At 43.3% G+C, this 18,574-nt stretch overlaps 1 protein-coding gene across 5 annotated transcripts in view; it reads right to left on the reverse strand.

Moving 5' to 3' along the window:
* The window catches only part of Pbx1 (PBX homeobox 1), a 312,214-nt gene extending 298,796 nt beyond the window's left edge, over window positions 1-13,418 (reverse strand). For 3 of the 5 annotated variants that reach the window (XM_029480163.2, XM_029480164.2, XM_029480161.2), the window contains exons 1-2: window positions 12,744-13,418; window positions 9,334-9,407 (exon numbers count right to left, since the gene is read on the reverse strand). In XM_029480163.2, coding sequence (XP_029336023.1) covers window positions 9,334-9,407; window positions 12,744-12,934 — 265 coding nt within the window. In that variant the 5' untranslated portion in view covers window positions 12,935-13,418. The remainder of the gene's footprint in view (window positions 1-9,333; window positions 9,408-12,743) is intronic. The other 2 variants (XM_021158888.3, XM_021158883.3) reach the window with 1 other exon arrangement.
* Window positions 13,419-18,574: the final 5,156 nt, after the last annotated feature.

The raw sequence follows: 18,574 nt of genomic DNA on the forward strand, positions 1-18,574 counted from the left end.
ACTCAGCTCCGCCTGCCTCCAAGTGTGTGTGCCTATGCTTGACAGTGGGTTATGTAGGGTCTCATAGCCTGCAGAATGTAGGGTCAGACTAGTGAGTCTCTATATCCACCCAGACCAGGAAGGCTGAGAGCCAAAGGAGAAACTGGTATTCTCGAAATGACATGCCGACACAGAGACAGTGAGAGCACCAGGCTTCAAGTGCAGTCTAGCAGTTTAGTCTAGCGATTATATCAAATATGGAGTCCGCCGACTAGTTCCCACTCTCTTGCAGCTAAAGATAGCGAGATGGCTGTTCGGCCCACTCGGTTATTTTAGGGAACCTCTGAGATTTTGTTAGGGGTAGAGAACCACAGATGAGCAGTTAAGGAGGGAAGTGATTTAGAAAGACAGAGGAGGTGGTGTGGGGGCTGGCTTCGTTCTTGCTCATCGTGCCACCCTCTAGAGGGTTCAGGGTACAAGAATGCTCTCACAAGCCTGTCCATATGTGGGCAGCCAGCTACAGATCCACCAGATCCTCTTTGAAAAGGCAATAGCCACACGTGTCTTAATTTGCCAAAACAGAGAAGGAAGTATTCCTTCTAGATAGCCATTTAGTGGCTTGGCTGTCCAACCAATATGGTAGTAACACGTAGCCAGCAAGCTTGAGAAACACAACCTGGTGAATTAAGACACATCCCACACGGAACACACATGCTCAATATCTAAGCTGTACAACACAGCAGAGCACCAAATACCGCCCTAACATTTAAGACAATTGCTAGTTGAACTACTCAGGTACATTTGGGTTAAATGAGATGCAATCCTGATGTTTAGTTTCCTTGTTTCCTTTTGCTTGCTTTTTTTTTTTATTGTTTGTTCTTTTAATGGGGTGCCTAGCCAATCTAGATGGAGAAATTTAAAATTATATATACAGCAGTGCTCCGTCTGAGAACTCTAGGACTGGGTGCAGAGGGTATGAAAGGGCCAGAGGGACAAGCGGCAGTTCCTTGAGCACAGGCATTAAACCCTGCACGCCGTGCTTCCTGGTGTTGTCTTGTTTAGTCTGTCAAGAGAGCCTGGGTCCTGGGTATTGTTTTCACTCCAGATGAGGAAACTGATGCCCTGTGAAATCAAATAACCAATGCTATTTGACCCGGTTGGTTTGACTGCAAGCCCATGGTCTAGCATCCTAGGTTACCACCAATGGTTGTTTGCCAAATGTCTTCCTCCCCAAGGATGTGGCACACCTTACTCCAGAGTTCGAGATTCATTGCTTTGGCTTTCCCTTCTAACTCTTTAGCGTGCTAACTGTCCTGAGAGGATAGCCACAGAATTCCTGATTGTGCATATTTTCAGGTGAAATAAACTTTTCACAGTATGTCTTTTCACTGAGCTTAAAGACTGACTGACCCCAGGAACGGGGCGGGGCGGGGGGGTAGCACAAGTGGAACAGGATCCTAAACTTGGAAAAGAAAGAGCTCCAATTAGAGAAGGGGGTAGGGTAGCACAAGTGGATGCCCAGGAGCGCTGAGGACAAAACCCAGCACCAAGCATAACAAGGACTCAAGAATATGTCTACAGCAACAGTCCATGAAGTATACCTGGAGTTGTTGATTTATTATTATTATTGTTTATTTTCAAATACTGTATCCACTGCAGGAACTCTGGAAATTATTTTAGCATGCCCTCAAAATCTAGCCATAGAGTTACCAAGTGACCCAGTACTTCCCCTCCTATGTGTACAGAAGACACGAACAGCAAACACTGTAATGTAAGTAAGTATCCACAGAGCAGCAACAGTATCTACAGAACAGCAACAGTATCCACAGAACAGCAACAACAGTATCCACAGAACAGCAACAGTATCCACAGAACAGCAACAACAGTATCCACAGAACAGCAACAGTATCCACAGAACAGCAACAACAGTATCCACAGAACAGCAACAGTATCTACAGAATAGCAATAACAGTATCCACAGAACAGCAACAGTATCCACAGAATAGCAACAGTATCCACAACAGCCAAGAGGGGGAAAGAACCCAAGTGTCTAGCAGCTGGCGGTGGATGAAACAAATGTAGAGATCCACTCAGCGAAATAGTATTTGGCTGAGAAAAGATAGGAAGAGTTCTCATATGTGTGTTGAACAGGTAGACCAACCTTGAAAACACGTTAAGTGGGAGAGCTTAGTCACAAAGCATGGCATGGGGTATGGTTATATTCCTGTAGAATGGCCCTATGCAGAGAGGCAGACTGTGAGATGAAGGGCTGATAGGGTCCAGGCCTGGGAGAGAGGGACATGGCCGGACTGGTGATAAATATTAGGTCAGGGGCGGACCTAGATTGTGGCACTGAGAACTCCCTGAATACACTAAAAATCACTGAGCTGTATTTTGCAAAGGGGTGAATTTCATGGTATATAAAATACATTTCAAACATATGTTTAAAAAAAATAACATGAAGAAACAGTAGCCTGCTGTGTGTCATGAAGCCCATCTCTATGACAAAGATAGTATTTCTCCTAAATACAGAACATATTGGGCATTTGGGGAGAGGTCACGTGACTCTGGCTTCTTCTTCTTCTTCTTCTTTTTTTTTTTTTTTAACAAGTTCCCACCTTGAAGCTCAGTAGATTGACAGGCACCAACTGGGCATGCTCAGAGAAAACATTTTAACCCTGAGGATGCCTTGTTTCCGGTTGGTGTTGCTGGGCAAACATTATCCACCGTGCAGGCAATTCTAGCTGGCTAGGCGGCGGTTGTCCAGGAAGAACGTAATTAAAAGGCCCTGACCTTCCTCGTCATCACTCTGCTCCATGCCCATCTTCTGATGAAACACATCTAATTCTCACTTGCAGAAAACACATGAGAAACAAAAGAAGCTAACCTTAAATTCAGCAATTTTTCTCTTTCAAGCCTTGGAACTGGCTCACCCTTAGGGACCATCTGGTGGAGGTCTCTCTCTTTCGTGTAAGAAATCAGGGCCAGAAACCATAAAACCCACCAGCCATGTCTGTTTCCACTAGGCATATACTACATCATTTAGTCCTCCCAGTGACCCTTCACCATACAGTCAAGCTTGGGAAGGTACTCAGGAAAAGGATGACACACACCCAAGTGTGGGTATCAGCATCTCAAGAGAGAGTCACCATAGCAACACTTTCAGATAAATATCACTGTGACCTTCATTTTATAGAAAAGGAAAATTGGCCTCAGAGAAGTTTAGCAACCTAAAGAAGGTCACACAGCAAAGAGTAGTAGATCAAGGGGGCTGGCTATAGAAACCAAGTAGTTACCTACCAGCTACTGTTACAGTTTCTCCTAAAATTAAGAAATCTATCTGTAGTCTGAAAGTTGCTCAGTTGGAAGTATACAAAGAGCAAAAAGCATGAGGCACCCACCCCAATACCCACTTATTGACAAAACTTTCAGGGGCAGATGTAGGTAAAACTATAAATCATATGCAAAAAAGGATGGACTCTGACCCCACAGAGCCTTTAGGCACTAGTGACCTTCCTCTGTCATCCCAGGGGCAGGCTTTCCAGTCCCATGACAATCTACACCTGTACTTTTTATGCCCAGAGAGCCATTTTCCAAACTGCTAAGAACTGCTGTCTTTGAGATGCCAAGCGAGCAAAACCCAGACACTCCCGTGCCCACCTCCATTCCCTGGAACACTAAGCCTCCTCCACCATCTTTAGAGGGCCTCAGGTATGTGTTTCTGCGTGTACAGGGATTGATGAAAAGGCACCCTGAGAGAGTTGCTGACAGGAAGCTCAGGAACCCCATGTTTATCTTTACCCACTCTTGTGTTCCCAGACCCCTCCGCACAACCTCAGTGAAGGAGCAGGATGGCGTGAGAACCAGCGGCTTCCCTTGACCCAGGTGAGGAAGGCAAGAGAAAGGAGTGGATGCTCTGGATGAAAGAAAAAAAAGGGGGGGTTGTCTGTACCCTTAATCCCAGCAGTGGAATTCAGAGGCAGAGGCAGGTCCATCTCTGTGAGTTCAAGGCCAGCCTGGTATACATAACACATACCATGTTCCAGGGCTACATAGTGAGACCCTGTCTCAAGGGGGAAAAAAGTCATCCTTGATTATATAGCAAGTCTGTGACTAGCCTGGGTAAATACATACATACATACATACATACATACATACATACATACATATAACATATGTGTGTGTGTGTGTGTGTGTGTGTGTGAGTGTGTGTGTTCAGACATTACCACTTCCATCTAAAAGATATTCAGAACAAAACTTGAGGTTTGGCTTTCCTAAGGGACACACATAAGGTAGGTCACAATAGAAGCCAGGGGCCTGTGAGATACCTCTGACAGTAAAGGTGCTCGCAGCTGAGCCTGACACCTGAGTTCGATCCCCAGGGTCTGCATCGTTGAAAGTCGAGAACCAGTTCCTGAAAGTTGTTTTCTAACCTCCACACATCTGTCATGGCACTCCTCCCTCACCTCCCCCACCCTGCACCCTCACAAATAAATACAGAAGTATAACTAAAAATAAAATGTTTTAAAGGTGCCAGAGCTCTACTTTAAAAATTCCCATGATTTCGTGTTTACGTATGGCCAATATCTAGGTTTGGGTTTGTTTACTGGTTCAAGGGTATTTTTGTAATTTTGCCAAGAATGAGAGAACATTTTTGGATATCAACAGAACACAGAGGCAAAGCCTTTAAAAGGCCAAGCCCCGGTTGAGAGTGGAGTCCTGGAATCTCCGGTTGGTCTCAGCCCCTCTGGAACTACTCACACAGCCCCTAGTCTGCATCTCCCGCAGTTCTAGGTCTAGTGTTCTCCCTTGCACACGGCCTCTTGCAGAGTCTCCACGCAAACTGTCTCTCAAGTTCTATCCAGGTGAGGAAACAAGTAACACACTATTGCCCTCGATCTCTTTTGAGAAGCTACGAGCAAATCATACGCTACCCCCTCTTCACACTTCTCGGGAGCTCAGCTGTCTGGAAACCCACTTTCAAGGAATGGAAAGGCAGTGAAATGCCTGGAGACGAGACTTGACTTCCCTCCAGTCCACCCGACACCCTCTCAGAGTCACACACACACATACAGCCCGACACTCTCAGAGTCTACAGCACGTGTGCCTCACATGGAAAGCCAGTATCTTGTAAGGGAGGGGAGGGATGGTGGCTGCTCCTTCCTTTCCTTAGCTCATTCTCCCTGGCATGCAGCCTGAAAGGACCAAATTCTCCACTCCTTAGATGTCTTTTCAAAAAACAAAAATTAATAAAAGGTTTTGCAGTTGCCAGGCCTTGAACGCTAGCATCTCCAATACTCCCACCCAGCTCGGAAAGGGACCCGATCGGAGGCCTTTCCAGACTGTCTACAGCTATTTCAGTCCAGTTCTGCTCAAGGAGCAAGGTCACCTGTGTCTTTTGAAGTCACACACAGCTTCCTTCCACGGTCAGTCCTCTCTCTCTCTCTCTCTCTCTCTCTCTCTCTCTCTCTCTCTCTCTCTCACACACACACACACACACACACACACACACACACACACACACACACACCTCTCTAGCTCTTCATAGGGCAGGGAGAGAAATAAGTGTCCCATCCTATAACTGCTGTGGCGGCGGCAGGCAGGATGGAGAAGGGTGGGAGTGAAAAGGGAAATAAGGGGAAGGGTAAAAAGCCAACCGGCAGTGCCATGATGGGGGTGTTAATTGGATACAGACAGACAGAGAGACAAAAGAGGATTAAAAAGGGGGGGATCGGTTTTTAAACCTTCCTCCAATTATTTGTTTGAACTCAAGAGCAGATTACACTCCGGTATAAACTTAGCTGAGGAGTGCCAGAGAAAGCTATTAGGTGCTAAAATTCAAATTCACTCACAATTGCAGCTTGTTCACAGGTGTCTCTGACTCCTCTCTTTAGTAAATAAGGCTCCGTTTTCACCTTTTCTGACTTTTAAACTTATGTGATTTTTTTTTTTTGGACAGAGAAGTGTAAACATTTTTTAAAAAGAAAAATTTTAAGTATTTATTAAATATTGCAGGTCTTTTTTCCTCCCTCAGAAAGTCAATATGTTTGACTTTTTTTCTCCTATTCTTCAGTCCCAAGAAACCCATTTTCCAGCCCACGTAGACACAGGCAAAATGCAGCCTATCGCTAACATGTCAAAGGACAAGTGACAGTTCTTTAAAAGGAAATTTGATTGTAAATGACCCAAATTCTGCATTTAAAGCAGCTATGGTCCCAGGCTGACCATACGGCTGGAAGGCACATCTGTAAAGTTTGTTGCCGTGGCTCTCAACAGGGTCTGCATGAGGCTGAGTGCAAGCTGTAACCTGAATATTTTGTTGGCATTTTATTTTTTACCTTAGCGTTTATATTTTAAAAGCATAAAGTATCAAAATAAACACTTCCCCACACTCAAAAGCAAAACACTCAAGTTCATCTACTTTTCAAAAATCCCAAAGTAATTTCTGACTTAAATACCCATCAATCAACTATAATTCAGTCCGTGCAGCCTTCCTTAGGTATCATGCACGTGTTTTTTGTTTTTGTTTTTTAAATACCAAAAAGGTTGATCAGGCATCTCTGCAAGTTTCCCTATTTACCTCAATCTTCCAACTAAATCAATAAAACCCAAGAAACAAAAGCAGCAAGCCAACACACCACACCACACACACACACACACACACACACACACACACACACACACACCAGCTCTTGGCCAGAGAACACAGATCTGCTCTACCTTGAATGGCCTCAGCAAGGCCACTTGTTCAGTGCTGTGGGCCTTGATAGTCCTAATAAGAAAAGTTCCCAGACAGCACAGAAGCGTGTGACCTGGTCTTTTAGACCACCTTTTTTTTTTTTTTTCTTTTTACTAGTTTTGGAAAAAGAGAGGGAAACAGACAGACAGACAGAAACGGGCACTGAAATGAAAGACTTGTGCAACTTTACAGACACTGCATTCCCCCAGGGTATCAAAGGCATGAAGATGCACAGGCAGTCCAGATCCTGAACACAGACATCACACGGTTCTTAGTAATAAAAGCTTATTTTAAACACAGTACTGTCTGCTCTACCACTGACACCTCGGTCTGTTCCCTCTCTCCAGTCTCCCAACACTCAACTGGAAGAATAAAAGTGAGTTCCTGCTCCTCCGAGTCAGTATCCTCTCCATAGAATCTTGTTTTGTACCCCTCTTCACACCGGAACAATCACCAATTACATTATTTCATAAACCATCCTTTAAGGCATCCTGTATCAATAACACAAAACTTCAAATAAGATTATTTTTAAGACGCCAACCATATTCATATTGACAGTAATTAAAAAAAAAAAAACCAACAAACAGATTACTATCTCCCAACCATAAGAACATCATTTTGGCCAATTCCACAATTTCCCCCCACTTCCACCCCACCCCCGGCACTGTAGCCAATATTAATCAGGGGCGAAGTCTTCACTGCGCATCTGAATTGGACCTCTTTTCACACCCACCCAGTTTGATCTACACTACCTCAGCAGGTTTTAATTAGGAGATGAGAATTGAACACTTGGGCCATGATGTACAAGTCGGTGACCTCAGTGGTACCCTTCCCAATAAAAATACAGAATACAGTATCTTTAAAGAGAAACTCTCCTTCGGTCCCTTTAGTTCTGATTCCTTCTTATTGTGACTCTACATTTCATGAACCGAGATTAGAAAACAAAACAAAACTCCAACTGGATGAGAAACAAAATCCGCCATTCAAAGTGAATAACCACAGAAGACTTCAAACGAGAAGGAAAATTAGGAGAGAGAAGGAGACACATAGGCACACAAGCCCACGGCTTCCTTCTCTGAGCTAATAGAAAGAAAGAAAGAAAGAAAGAAAATAACAAGACAAAATAACAACAACAAAAACCTAAGAGGCACACTGAGGAAGAGCTCCTTTGATATCGGTATGCACAATCAATACATCTCTCAAAAGGCGCCTCTCATGGCTAAAACGACGCAATTATCAGCTCTGCAATAAGGTTAGGTGCTGGCACAGGCACCTGGATGATTCAGAGGTCTGGGCAGCCTGTCTCAGGTGCTTTGTCTTCGTGTTCCATACCCCACAAGCACCATCCAACAAAGGAACTATTTACTAATTTCACAGACATTTGAAAGACCTGAGTAATTGCATATTCAATCAACAGTGACCTCTTGAAAAGGTTCTTTTTTTTTTCTTCCTTAACAGAGAAATCCAGAGAGACATTTAGAGAGACCTTTAAAAGGAGAGACGTAAGGAAAGCCACCATCCGTGGCCTCCCCCCTTCCCATGTGTAACTATCAATGTATATCAACCGAGCATGCAATCATATCTATTGTCACTTTCATTTATGTCATGCCCTTGCTTATATGGTTTAGATATGAATTATTGACTGTTATACACCTTGTTGTAAAAAATAAATAAATATACGGGATGGCAGGTACTTTGCCCGGCTTTAAAGTGGGCGAGAAAGTCAGAGACCAGCAGCCGCTCCCTGTTTGCATGCACCCCCTCAGTCCCTCTTTATGCCCTAGCGTTAGATCGCCTTCCCCACCCTTTCTTCTTACAAGGGAGCGATTTAACCCACTTTGGAAAATTAAAGACCAAGATAAAGAAACAAGAGGACAGTTGCTAAGTGGCCTTTCTCCGCACATCTGTTGTTTAAGAACACCTCTGATTGATGACTGCGATTTTTTAATTGTTGCTTTAAAATTTAAATGCCCTCCTGGGATGTGTTATAAGTGTGTTAGTCTATGATATGAGGTTCAGAAAGTAGCAAAACAACAGAGGGAATGATCTCTGGATAATATAGTGCCCTAAATCTAAAGAGTGTCCCTGCTAGAAAAATCAGTGGCCATTCAAAAGCCCGTTCACCTAATATTGAATTGGACCTTCCACAAAGGTATTCCAAGACACTCTTTTGAGAACCTCAAGTTGGTTACTCTGTGTAAATACAAAGAACAAAGTGGCCAAAAAAGAAAGGAAACAACAGCTTAGCTCTTACTCCCCTGCCCAACAGCAGGGGTGAGAGATGGGGGTCAGTCATTGTAGACAAAAATCTATCCCTTCAGGAAATGGAATTTTACGTCTGTATTTTCCCCCAAAGGCATATCATTCTATAAATTTCCCGTCCAAACCTCTGCCTTAGCCCCAATTTCAAAGAGTTGGGGCCAGATTTAAAGACAACATAGTGCATGAAAGCGTCTGTCAAAGCTGCTTCCCTTTAGAGAAAGCAGCCATGGACTTCCCTGGTAGCGCTGGCATTCTAAAAACACTAAGGTCCCAAGAAGAGCAGGAGAGCTGCAGGCTCAGCGGGTTTAACTAGCCAAAGAAAAAGGCCCAAAGGTTGGAGTTTTCATTCCTACCTGTTTTTTCTTTGATTTCACACAACACATTAAACAAGGCAGGCTTCATTCTGTGGCAGTTTAAAGCATGTTTTCTGCAAGAAAAAACAAAACAAAAACAAAAAACAAACACAACAGCTTAGGTGGGCACTCAAGATCAAACTGATAAGGTACAGAGGGGACCTCAACACTTAGCCAAAAAAGAAAAAAAAAATTATACACTAAGCCTAACTCTATGGCATGCTTCAGTTGTTTTTATGACTTAATATACAAAGTCCCACCATAGCAAAAGAAGCAATGGTAATTAGCAGTGAGGGTAGGGATTTAACTACAGAGCAGAAATAACCTAAATTATGCCCATTAGGGAAAGGGTTTTTCTTTTCATCTTTCTTTCTTTCTCCCCTCCACCCCTTAGTAAGTGGTTAAAACCAAAGTGGAATTCTTCAACCAAGAATCCTACCCAAGACAATGAATGCATCAAGGCCAAATGCCTAGGTTAACAGTTCTGTATAATCTCTGTAAGGGCCATAGCCTAGGAGCTGTGCCTCTCCCTCTGTGTGTCTGTGTGTGCGCGTGTGTTTTCAAATTTAATTCATCCATGTGTTCGAATTCATTCTGCAGACGCCCCTGTCTTCTCATAAACGTGAGGTACTTGAAAGGCCTTGTGAGTAGAACTGTCAATTTATAAAATTTCAGTCCCCAAGTTAAAGAGTATGGAAATGCATTGCCAGGGGGCAAACATACCCAGATGGGGAATAAATTCATTTCTCTGTGTTCACATTATGGCTCTTGTGCGCACACGGCTTATTTGCAGGTGTTGAAATTCAATTATTTACAATTAGGACCTTGCACCCACTGGGGAAAAAATAAATACAATTTTGCCTTTTAGATTAGTGATTTACCTGGTTCCTGTGGTTGTGCATGTATGTACTGGGAATGCACTTGAGGGACAGAACAATGCCCTTCCTTCTAGTTTACTATAGACTCACTTAGCAGAATGATATTGTTTTGGAAACAAAATACTGATGTTATCAGCTACTAGCTAAGGGAATTCTGTTTACTAACTAAATGTATGTGTAAAGATAAGCAGAAACCCCGGGCACTCAAAACACATTCAATTCTTTTACAATCAGTTTTAAAGTTAAAAAACAAAACAAACCAAAAGAAAAAAACAAAACAAAACAAAAACAAAAACAAAACCCCACATCTTCCAGAGAAGCAGGGATCACATCACAAACATGCTCTATACAATGTAACAGGGGAATAGTAAACTCGAAATTCAAAATGCACATACACACAGCATCTAAAATAGTTATGGCTTACTTTCTGAATTAACAAATATGCACTACAAATGTAGAACTAGTAAGAAAGAAAAAGAGCTTAATAGTCTAAGTAGTTACATTGTTTCAAGAAAAAAAAAAGGTGGGGGGTTAGCAACCTAGTTCTCAGAAGGGGTTAAAAAACAGAATGTTCAATGTATTTAAGATCTTTTATGGGTCTTTAAAAATACTTCCCACTAGTCTTTTTTTTTTTCACCCACAGGCCCAAATGCAAAGAATTGGCAGCTCATCTAGAAGCTTTGCCTCCCCACGCTACACAAATGGGGTTAGAGAGAGACAACTGGATTTTTCCCCATCCCCAAACTGCATCTGATCTTTCTCAGCATCTAGGCCATTAAAGGGGATACCCGCTGGGAAGAGTTTGTCGTCAGTTTCACAAAAAGAGAGAGCAGAAAAGTGGTGAGGACCCACGCTCCCTGGCCTCTTCCACTTCAAGAACTTGTGATCAAGCCAGTTGATCAGTGGTGTCTGTCTGAGTGTATTTTTCTGGAACAATGTTATGGAGAAATCTGTTCCAATTCAAGAGAGAGTTGCCAGTGGGGAGCCTCTCGTTTGTCATACCCATTAGCTTTTCTTCAGATAATAACATTGGAAAAGAGGACCAATTAATTTTTCAAAAAATCTCCCCCCGCCATTAAAAGCATGAAAATAGTTGGGGGGGGGGTCCTTAACAGTCTCAAGTTTTTCAGGCATCCTAAGCCTTAGCATTTAAGTTTACATGTTCCATGTGTCCGCAGCTAAAATGAATGTAATTCATAGCATGCGTGCTCTTAGCTGCTTCCTCTTACTTTCTCAAGGCTGTGTTTCTCTTACATAAAATCCACATTGCTTGTTAACCATATAACTAAGTCACATAAGGTCAGGTCACTCTGTAATATGTTTAAAAGAATTCCAAAGCAAAAGAGAAAAGTACTCAGAGATTTAACAAAGCTGAGCGATTGTGTGGACATATGTGGCCATTAGATTTTTTTTTTTTAAATCCTTCCTAACTGAGTTGGGCCTTGGGCAAGCTGTTAGTGGCTTTGCCACTTAACCTGTGTTTTCATTTTGAAAGAGGACTTGCTGTAAAAATCCTAGAGTTGAGAACTATGTATACCTGGTGGTGGGTTCAGTTAAGGAAGTCCCAGTTTCATAATTATGTTTCTTCATACCCTGTCCTACTGAAATACATAAAAGCCACCAGCTTCCATTTCAATTTAGGAGTACTCTTAGTGATCCTGGAAGAGGCATGGGGCAGAAAATATGGTTGGTATTTGTTCCCACCCCTTTATAAAGGACCACACATAGGCGCCTCTGTCCTGTGAGAACAGCAAGTCAAATAAGAGACAATAAAGTTAAACTAAAAATCGGAGTCTCTTAAAACTAACAAACAGCCCTCAAAAGCAAAATTGTCTTTCCTTTCTTCCCATTTCCTTTTTCTAAAAACAGAATGGAGTGACGGCAAGGTATTTTCTTACTATCTGACATCTACTAACACAGAGCTACCTTGCTTTTTGTGTTTGTTTGTTTGTTTGTTTTGAGTGGGGAGTGAGGGAAAAAAGAAAAGAAAAGACCAAATAATTATTATTACGGAAAGGTAAGTGAAGAAGGAAAAAAAATCAAACTTGCTGAATTAGCTTAGGAGTCAGCGGGATCTGCAAATAGTGTTCTTGGGACATTTTTTTTATTTTGTCATGTTCCGAAGTCCCTCAACTACCGAAGGCATGGAATGCGGCTCGGAACTTGACAATTCTGCCTCCTTCATACACTTTTTTAAAGCTGTAAAAAAAGTGCCGAGGGCCGCTTTCGGATTAGTTGGCAGTATTTTCGGCGTGGCTGCGTGTTTCTGTGCATTCATACAAATACCTCTAACAGACACACACGCACAATATCTATCTACACACAGCCATATCTCAGCACGGGCGATCACACTTTCGATAACAACGCTTCTTTAAATTTTACTCCTCCGCCATAGAGTTGTTTGTCAAAATGAGAAAAGAAACAACATTTTAGAAGAAAGCGCTGTGGTGATTCGGTTCCCATTGTTTCCCCCTGCGAGAGGGAGGGAAAAAAAAAAAAAACAAGAAAGGCAAAGAAAAGCCTCCATCTCACCTGGCCTGCGCTTCATCCAAACTCTGGTCTGTGATGGTCATAATTTGCTGTAAAATGTCCCCGATGTCCTGCTTCCTCCCGCCCTCCCCCTCGGTCCCTCCGGCCCCATCCTGCAAGTGCTGGGACAGGCCGGGGTGTCCGGCCATCCCGACCCCAGCGTGGGAATGCATCAGCCTCGGCTGCTCCTCCATCTCTGAAGGCTCCGGTAGCCCCGGCTCTTCCTCTTCGGCTCCTCGGCTCGGCGCCTGGGAAGCACCGAGGCTTTTTATCCTTCAAGCTGTCTTCAAATCCTTTTCAGGATAAACAGGGACCAGGGTTTTAAAAAAAGAAGAAGAAGACCAAAAGGGAAAAAAAAATCTCTTTGCCTCTTTAGAGGATGGTGGGAGGATGGGGAGGGGGAGGGGGGCGTGAAGGGGTTGCGGGGTGAGGGTGGGGATAAGGGCTGGTGGGGAAGGGTGTTGACTCCAAAAAAGCAAGAAAAATAAACCACCTTCCCACTTGGCGAAAAGAAATCAGAGCCGCCTTTGGGTTTTTCAGTCCGATCTCCTTTGCAAGGCAGAAATGGGCTCCCGGCGCTTAAATCTGTGGCTTAATCCTTTTGCAAATATGCATTGATCGGGAGAAAGGAGAGGAAGGCAGGGGGATTGCAATGCAAACTTTCCCCCCCACCCCCCGCTGCCCCCCACCCCCACTCCGGGCCAGAGTGATCTCAAAGGGGGTGGGCTGTAGCAGAAGCCAGATCACCCCCAGCCGTGGCGGCAGGCAAAGCCCGAGCTCTTTCCTCCTCCGTGTCTCTGCAAACTCCAGCAGCCCCGTCAGCCTCCTGCTTTTGTTTAGCCCAGGCTCAGGACTCCAGAAACATATACAGAAAAACCACAGCCTGAGAGGAGGAGGAGGAGGAGGAGGAGAAGGAGGAGGAGGTGGAGGAGGAGAAGGAGGAGGAGGAGGAGAAGGAGGAGGAGGAGGAGAAGGAGGAGAGGGGAGGGGGCCGAGGGAAGGGGGGAGGGGGCGGAGAGGCCAGGAGGCGGGGGTCAGAGGAGGGAGGCGGGCTCCTGAGCCCCGCCCCCTTCCATGATTGGCTAGTCCTGAAAGTGGGCTCCTCCTTCCCCTACTTTCCACCCAGCGCCTCCTCCTCGGCCTCCTTCAGCTCCTCCTAGCCCGGGAGTCTTGTCAATCAGAGTTCAGAGGTGGGCCGGGAAGTAGGCGGAGCTATGACCCAGTCTCCAGTTCTTAAAGGTGCAGAGAGACCTTAGCTTCGGCTCTTGTCTGCTTCTCTTAGGCTGCGTCCTTGAGGGAAACGTGGCTCCACTTAAATGCAAGACTGTAAAATTAACACGAAAGCACACAGACGGTGTGGATCCCTCCGCCCCACCCCTCATTCGTCTACGCGTTGACGCTGCGGTAGTAAACTTGATTCTCTGAAATCCTTAGACCTCAGGGAAACTGTTGAAAGCAAAACTTTGTTATATGACGTAGTTAGTAAATAAAATCGGGCTGCTAAGATAATGAATAATAGATCAAAGTCTAGGTAGTGGGTAATTTGCAAATCTTCAACTCTATGCCAGCAAGGAGAATATAAATTGTCATTTTTGTGGCATAAACAGTAGCTGAAGTGTGGACTTTGAAGAATAAAACTCGAGAAAAATACTAATAAATAAGTTTACCCCCCCCCCAAAAAAAACGAATTCAACATTTCTCTTCCCCCTGAGGGAAGTTGGTTATTTGGCTTAAACACTTAATAAGAGATTGCATTATCACAGTCTGGTTCTAGTTTTTAATATAGTCTAATAAGCATTAATAACAGGGAGAAGAAGGAAACTGACATTTATTGAATGCCTACTACGCACAAAGTAATTTACTTGAGTTATTGTATTTAATCCCCAAGACATCTCTGTGAATTATGGATTATTATTCTCATTTCACAGAGAGGAAACTCAAAAAAGGTTAAAGAATTTGTTCCAAGTCCATAGTTATAAAGTATCGAAGCTAGAATTCATACCCAAGTTTGGGTGGATTCTTAGCAGGCCTCACACTTAACAGCTCCACGTGAATGTGATAAAAGTTACTTGCATGTCTGTTGTTTGTCTAGCTTGAAAACAGGGTTAAGACTTAGAAGAACAGGTCTGAAAACAAGAAGGCTGGGATTAGAAGTAAACAGGAAGTAAATGAATTAAGAGAAGCCAATAAGGAATTAGAGCCGGGGTAAATCCACATTTTTACCTTTATTTTCCTTTATTCCAGCCAACAGGAGAACCTGATTGGGCACGTGGTCTGAATACGCATAAGATAAAATAACACTCTAGTCATTTAGAAAAATTCTGGACTTCTTGGGAATATTCTTCTGTGTAGCCATCATCCCTTTTCTGGCGTAGATATACTGCCAAAGGAGCCACTGCCAGCCTCAGTGGCACCAATCAGCAGAATGGGAAGCAGCCACCTAGCCAAGCACTTGGAGATCCTCAAATAGAATTTTATCTTTTTCATCAATCATTATGCAATCATTTGGCAAGATAAGGAAGGGCCCTTAGGGAAGCACCTCAAAGCAGCTCTTAGCATGCGCATTGGCACCACTGGTACAAGGGCGTGCAATAGTGCGTATTAACTGTACTGACAAATCCATATTACTTAATAAAAATGGCTTTATTCACACACATATCTCAACTTGTAAACTCTTGGTTTAATCAACACTTATCAGAAGTTGAGTAAAACTATGTACTTAAGTCACATGTCAATCTCGGCCCATGTGGGCCGAGACATAAATCCCTTGTCTCTTACAACATGAGGTAGGAGCAGAGCCTATAAAGAAATCAGTTTTGAAGCAATTGATTCTGAGTCGTGAATCTCATAAAGTGTTGCCAGGTCAAGTATTGAGAGACGTATCATTAATACCATAAGATCATTATCATCGAGGCTCATTTTTGCTATGGGAATTAAGGATGTGTACAATATTAATAGAACAAATAACTAATATTTATTGCTTACCATGCTATTTTTCCTGTTCAGGGTACTTAGGTCACTATAACTCACTGGTCTCAATTCTTATGCTTTAAACTGTGAGTCTATACTGTTGCCCAAATACATTTCAATCTAAATCATCGATACACTGGAAAAAGCACACACTGCAGAAGAGATGAAAGAAAGTGAAGATCCACTTAGAGTAAGCCCAAGTGGGCTTTGAGGCGGTTTGAAGGACAGATTGGATCTGGAAGGCGGGCGGGGTTCACAGAGGCTTCAGGGTGTGGACACAGTGGAACTAACTTTAAGGAGGTGTGACTGCCCAGGCAGCGTTGTGCTTTCTCCCGTGGAAAACTGAGGTCACATGAGTGACTGCTTCAAGCATGGGAGCAGGAGACATGGCTAGTTATACAGTTGTCCAAAACTAGCAGGTCAATGACTCAGGCTGCACAAATCGTCTGAGAAGGGGAGACCAGGTTAAATCCCATCAGCCAAAAGGCAATAGAAACAGGAAGGCAAGGACAAGGTTGAGATGGTATCAGGTACCACTGTGAGAGCCGACTTGGTGTGATGGAGAAAGATAAAGGCAATGGCTTCCAGTGTGGAATATTGCAGCATTGATACAGTCATAATTAGAGCTGTGGATACAATGTATCCAGTGCAGATACACTAGCACTTCAATTGACTCATTTAACACCCAATTTAAACACCTTCCTAGTCTATGGTAAAGAAGCAAACTTCCTTAAATTCCTAGACAAGTACAGACTAGCATCACTCAGTGACTGGCTAGGATTTAGTCCATCCTTCTGTGGATGTTTTGTTGTATGGACATAGATTGTACTGAACATACGAAACTGTTCTGTCACTAGATTGTACGATTTTGTGTGAACATCACTATATCCTGCCTTCTGACCTTATTTTTTAATGCAAATAAAGGAAGTCAAAGGGAGAAAACACCTTAGGTGAAATAAAATGTCTAGGCTTACATTAGGGAAGTTATAAAAGTAGGTTCTGAGGGAAAAAAAAATCCTACGTGCAATTTCTCAACTTTATGAAGCATAACAGAAGATGGATACTGGTTTTTATTCCTTTCTTATCTGGACAACATTTTCCTTATAATCTCGCTGTTCTATAAATTGTGCTGGAAGAATTAATAACTCTGGTGACCATGCTGAACATCAGAGGAGCTGAGGCCTGCTGAGTCCTGCTTTCCGGATGTGAGTCACTATCAAAATTTTACCAAGTAACAAAGCAGCTTTCTCTTCATCTAACCTAATTCTAACGCGCCACAGAGTCACCCCACCATGCTGACCTCTGTGGCAAGACTAGGTGACACTATGGGTTCTCTTTCAAACTTCTTCAAACCTAGCAGGACACAGTTCTCTTCACTGAAGGGAAAAGAACATGGTGTGGGGCATGAGTGAAAGGATCCCACTCCATTTCCTGGCAAACGAGGACTTGAATCTGTTGGCATGTTCAGAGACAGATTCAGAACCGCACACATGGTTCTATTTTCTAAGAAATAACTTTTTAATTTTTTTTTTATTCAGGATTAGTTCCCAGACTGTCAATGGCTCATTAGGAGTAGCTACTGAATGATAGTCAATATACTATCAATGTTAGGACTAAACGGCCAACAGTTCAGACCCTGGAATGCCAATCAAAGGTGTAGGGAAGCATTGATGTTTTACATCATCATGGTCATTGCCATATTCTTTAAGGCATTGAGAACATAGTAATGAAGAGACAGACTGGATTCTTTTACTTGCACTCTAATGTATGAGTAAGGAAGCACACAAGCCCAGAGACGCAAACATTTTGTGGATAATATGACTCAGTCTAATGATCAGGGAAGTAGAGCCACCTTCAGAGCTCAACTTTGAATAGGAAGAGAGTTGGATGCAAAGACTGTAAGATCCAGAGGTGGTGAACGGCTTTGAGAGAACAGCATCTGGAAACAGTACATGTATGCACTCATAGAGGATATGACAGTATGAAGAAGACCAGTACAAGCCCAAAGCAGATAGAGTTCCTCCCAGAACAAAGGCTGGTAAGTGGGCACAAAGTCCCACCCTTAGACAAGAAGTTTTTTGAAAATAATATCTGCTGGGAGGGGGGAAATCAGTTTTATTCATGGAGTAACACTGGGTGTATCAACAATATGCCAGGGCAGGACCCGTGCTCAGAAATTGCCCAGCACAAATTGGCCTGTATGTTTTTAGTGTCTTTTCTGTTGTTGTTAGAGAGAGAAAGAACATGAAGCTGGTTGGATAGCAGAGGAGAAGAGCTAGGAAAAAGTTGGAGATGGCAACAGAATATGATTAAAACAATACCATATGAAATTCTCAAAGAATTAAATAGGAATTTTTACATAAAGTCTTTTTCCAAGCTATCCGCGGATTTGGTTTTGAACAATGAGATGATGCAGAGACAATTATGCAGAGATGAGATGATGCAGAGATGCTGGGGATAGGAGATGTGGAACCAGGAAACAGCTACTGCTAAGAACCTCTTCTGGGATGAGCTGAAGGAAGGAGAGTGAAAAGGAAGCAGGAATGTGGCTTTTGAGATGAGACAGCATACAGAATTCGGTGCTGAGCCACGTGATAGAGTTAGGATTTTATTCTAACTGCTTTTGAAGTTCACAGAGGATGCTAACCAGGGATCTGACATCCAACTTTGACCTGACAAATGTTTTATGACAGCATCCTGCATCGGACTAGGCACTGTCTAGTCAGCAGAGAATATGCTGGTTTCAGACACCCTGGGCACTCTTTCTGCTCTCCTGAAGAAAAGCCATCCTTGGCAGTGGGATCTTCATTACCTTCATTTATGCTTCTGGGAAGGGCTGCTTCACCTATGCACGGTGCTTTCAT

The sequence above is a fragment of the Mus caroli genome, unplaced genomic scaffold, assembly GCF_978045245.1.
Source record: "Mus caroli unplaced genomic scaffold, Mus_caroli_1 scaffold_1, whole genome shotgun sequence".
Classification (NCBI taxonomy): Eukaryota; Metazoa; Chordata; class Mammalia; order Rodentia; family Muridae; genus Mus; species Mus caroli.